Raw genomic sequence first — 4067 nt, 5'->3', positions numbered from 1 at the left:
AACATGGCATTCAGCATCGTTGACTTTCCGCTACTTTGTACGCCCAGAACTGACAGCACAAAGACTCTCTGGTCACCAAGTTTCTTGATGACTTCCTGTAAAAGACTGCAGATCCATATTAAAGGCACATGGCCTGCATCCCCATCCATCAGCTCCATTGGGTGTCCTGATATCATCAGATCTGCAGCCAGCTCAGGGTATTTAGTCCAATCAGGCTGTTGGCCCAGTGATGGTTTATTCAGAGATTTATGGGCTTCATAGATCTGTCCCATCTCTCTGAAGATGTGTTCCAGACCAAAGGTTGCTGATTGAAGCTTTTTTGACAACTGTTCAAGCTCAGTTTGTTTGTGTTTTAATAGATCAGATTTGTCATGTTTCTTCTTCAGGACCAAGACCTCTGACCAGGTTTCATCATATTTTTGGAGAATTGATGAAAGATCACTTGTGGAGAGAGCATCTATGAGGATCTGAGTCCATGTCAGGAAATATTCTCTTTCTATTGGAGGCAAACTCTGGAGGCTCTGAGTGAACAACCTCATCAGTTCACTATTGGACGCATCACACTGTTTCTCTCGTAGTTCCATCAGCTGTTGAGTCTTCTGGGTTTTTTCTTTCTCAATGTCTCCCTTTAGATGATGCAACTCTTTATTTATTTTGCACCAGTTGGACCAAAGTTGACCTTGGCAGGGAAGAAATTTATCATTGATTTTGGCAACGTCCATCCTTTCAATCAATTTAGCTAGGTCCATTGCAGCAGATTTTCCTTTCTGGCAGATTTCCTGATCTTCATCCACTTTGACCCCAGAGACATCAGCCATAGTTTCCAGCCGGAAGGATGTGTGGGGTCCAGACACAAGGCTTTTTATAATCTTTTTTAGTTCTTCAGTAACATCCGACTGGCTTCTTTCTTTCAGCCCTAGTTTGTATTTTTGAGGTTTTACCTGAACTGCACTACAGTCATTGTCACCATTGAGGATAATTAGAGGTTTTGAAGACTTGTAAAGCATAGAAATGACTGCAGTACTTTCCTGGCTTTTTTCCAGAGTTGGCACAAGAACAACAATGACTGAWGACATTTCAGTCAGGATTTCACGCTGTTTTACATTTGCTAGAGAATCCCCATGAAGATTACAGAAGGCAATGCAGTCAGTAAAGAAATCATTGTCTTTYCCAGCAGGACAGTACCAGGCAATCTCTGCCACCCCGTCCATCAAATGACGAGATTTGGTGCTGCCTKKACAGTTTCTGTGGAARAATGTGTCATGRCGGTCGTTGATCAAGGCATTCATCAGCTGAGATTTGGACAAAGACATGGAGCCCAATCGGAAAAATGAAACCATGGGAGTCTCAGCTTTGTAGATYGGCATGCTCTTCATGGTGACAGTRGTWRTGTTTTCTTTGATTGTGCTTATTTTCCAYGTTTTTGWTATTTGTCTGAATGTCCACAAAGGACACTCAATATTTGTTGAGAGAGGATCAGGAACAAGCAGTGGTAAGGCATACTGACACTGTGACAACTTTGTGGTCATTTTCTGTTTAAGGAAGCTGTCTGAGCAGTGAAATACTGCCATTTGAACATCCATTGGGTGGACTTGATTCTCTTTTGACTGATCTATGTCTACATTAGTAGTAAAAAGAGCATCTAAGTCATCGTCATCTGTAACAGCACTGTCAGACACTTGAACAACCTCTGACTGGCTTATGTCTTTAAAGCTTTCTTCTTGTACAGGGATGTATCTGGCTCTATAGTCCAACATCAATAACTTCTGGAGAAAAGCATCTGCTAGATCTTTCTTTGAGATACTTTTAGGCTGTTTCACAGGTTGACGTATTTGAAGAAATTCTGCTGGGGACCATTTTGTTTGAGATTTTTCCTGAAGTCCAAGTCTTTCAAATTGTTTTTCTCTCTCTTTTGGAAGTACTTTTCTTTCTTTCTCTGAAAAATTGCAAAATGGCTGCAAAGAATATATGGATTTAAAATGTATTTCAGGTTTAAAACAGGAAACATACAAAAGTGAAATTGTTCACTCTAAAAATCATTAAAAATAAATATTTCTGACCTTTTCTCTGTTGCAATCCATATTAAGGGCACCTGCATAACACCAGTTGTTTATCAGATTAGAATGTTACTGATGAGGAATAAACTGATGACATAATAAGTAAATACATATCAAGTGATGACATACCAGAGTTGGTGGATGGGTGTTGTTGTAAAACGTTACTTTCCTGGCTTAGCTCACAAGTAATCATGTTGAGTTCAATACTTTCTGTTCTGTTTGTTTCTTTCCTCTCTGGACCTTTACCACCAACATCTTCCTTCTATAAGAGAAATGCATAAATATTACTGTAATCATCCTTTGCTGATTGACATGTGAATTTGCTAGTAGCAGGGCCAAGAAATTACTCTATTTTCAGTTTCCCTCTTCTTTTGTCCCGTAGAAAGATATTAGGAAATTACTGATAGCAAAATATTGATTAATATCAGGTTTGATGTCATAATTTTTTATCTTTCTTGCTGCCATCATTAATCTTTGAATCTTTCTTATAGAAAGTAACCTTAAGGAAAGAAATGTAGAGCTTTCAACATAGTTGAATCAAACAGGCATTGCAGTCCCGCTAGTGAATAGCTTGTTATTTTACTTATGGAGAAAGTCAACATTTCTAATTTGCACTTCTAAAGATTAGCATGCTTGAGAAAATACATTTCACAGGGTCCATTTCTCAAACCCAAACTTAAATAAATAAATGTATCAACTAACAAAGACAAAGCATACAAGTGGTAATTATTTAGTCATTTCAATCTACCTTTAATTCATGTCCACACTGCTTTCTTTGTTCTGTAAAAGTATTCAGGAAAACAAAAGCAGATGAGATAATCATAAAAATAAAAACTAATTGTATACCATTATTGATATGAGTAATTCTGATTTTAACAAAGTTATGAGATAATTGGTCTGGCTGGGTTTTAGGATCAGATATGCTATGCTGCACAACTACAACCTAATTTTGATGCTTTCTGTAAACAGCTTGATAAAACTGAATTTTGTCATCAACAAAGCATGTAAAAGGTTCAGCTGAAAAAGATAATGCAGACCGTAGAAAATAGTTCCATATGTTTCCTTGTTATGGTCAAGTAAAATGTTTGGCACAGTGTCCCCTCAATTTGTTCCACGATTTAAGACAGGTGTAAGTCTAAATGTACATACATTTGTTTATTAAAAAAAACAAAAACCTAAAGAAAGAAAACCTGATGAACTAGAAGAGAAAGTTATGAGGGAAACCATAATCGAACCTAAATAGAAACAAGTCTGATCTAACAACAATAAGAACTTAGGAACACAGAGCAAGAAAAACTAGAAGATCTAAGCAAAGAAATAACCTAATTAGAATTACTAAAGGAAGATAAATGTGGACTCGGACATGGAAGAATAACTGAACTGTTGGTGATGAAATTAAGATATAAACATTAGAAACAGGTAAGAAATAAATAGAAGGACAAAATAGAAATAAACTACAGTCACTAAAGAAGGCTCAACATGGACTCAGACAAACAAGGACAGAACCTAAGGAAACTAAAGAATAAACCTAGCTAGAAACACCTTAAAGGACTGAAAAGGAAAGCAATTAAGACGATTCTAATTACACTAAATACCTCAAATAATATCAAAAGGACAATGAAGGGTTAAACTAAAATGAACTAAAATATAAAGCTAAATAAAATGAAAAGCAAAACCAACACAAAAACCCAGAGTCCTGACAAGTGGCCAAAATAATAATTGTACAAAAACCTCCCCTCATCACACTGGGCGTTGGCCAAACAATAGATCTCCACCAATTACCCAGTGTGTTCCTAATCACTTAAATTAATGGGCTTATCTAAAAGTTACCAAAGTAATTGCAACAATTCTAAATATAAAAATGAATTACATATTTTAGTTCTAAACTAACTTAAGTATATACTAACTGCCCAAAGAAAACTAAATTGATAGAAATTGAGATTTACAACAATTCAACATAAATGGCCACAACACTGAGAATCCCTGTTTGTAGTCCAGTTCTGCATAATC

At 36.4% G+C, this 4067-nt stretch overlaps 1 protein-coding gene across 1 annotated transcript in view; it reads right to left on the bottom strand.

Moving 5' to 3' along the window:
• LOC103468533 (interferon-induced very large GTPase 1-like) overlaps positions 1-1943 on the bottom strand; it is a gene marked incomplete at its 5' end in the record, with an annotated part of 2534 nt that extends 591 nt beyond the window's left edge. The window contains one exon of the mRNA XM_017306108.1: positions 4-1943. Coding sequence (XP_017161597.1) covers positions 4-1943 — 1940 coding nt within the window. The remainder of the gene's footprint in view (positions 1-3) is intronic.
• Between the last annotated feature and the right edge of the window lie 2124 nt (positions 1944-4067).

The sequence above is a fragment of the Poecilia reticulata genome, linkage group LG8, assembly GCF_000633615.1.
Source record: "Poecilia reticulata strain Guanapo linkage group LG8, Guppy_female_1.0+MT, whole genome shotgun sequence".
In the NCBI taxonomy this organism is placed as follows: Eukaryota; Metazoa; Chordata; class Actinopteri; order Cyprinodontiformes; family Poeciliidae; genus Poecilia; species Poecilia reticulata.
The sequence above is the reverse complement of the archived record's forward strand: the minus strand, read 5'-3'. Positions and strand labels throughout refer to the sequence as shown.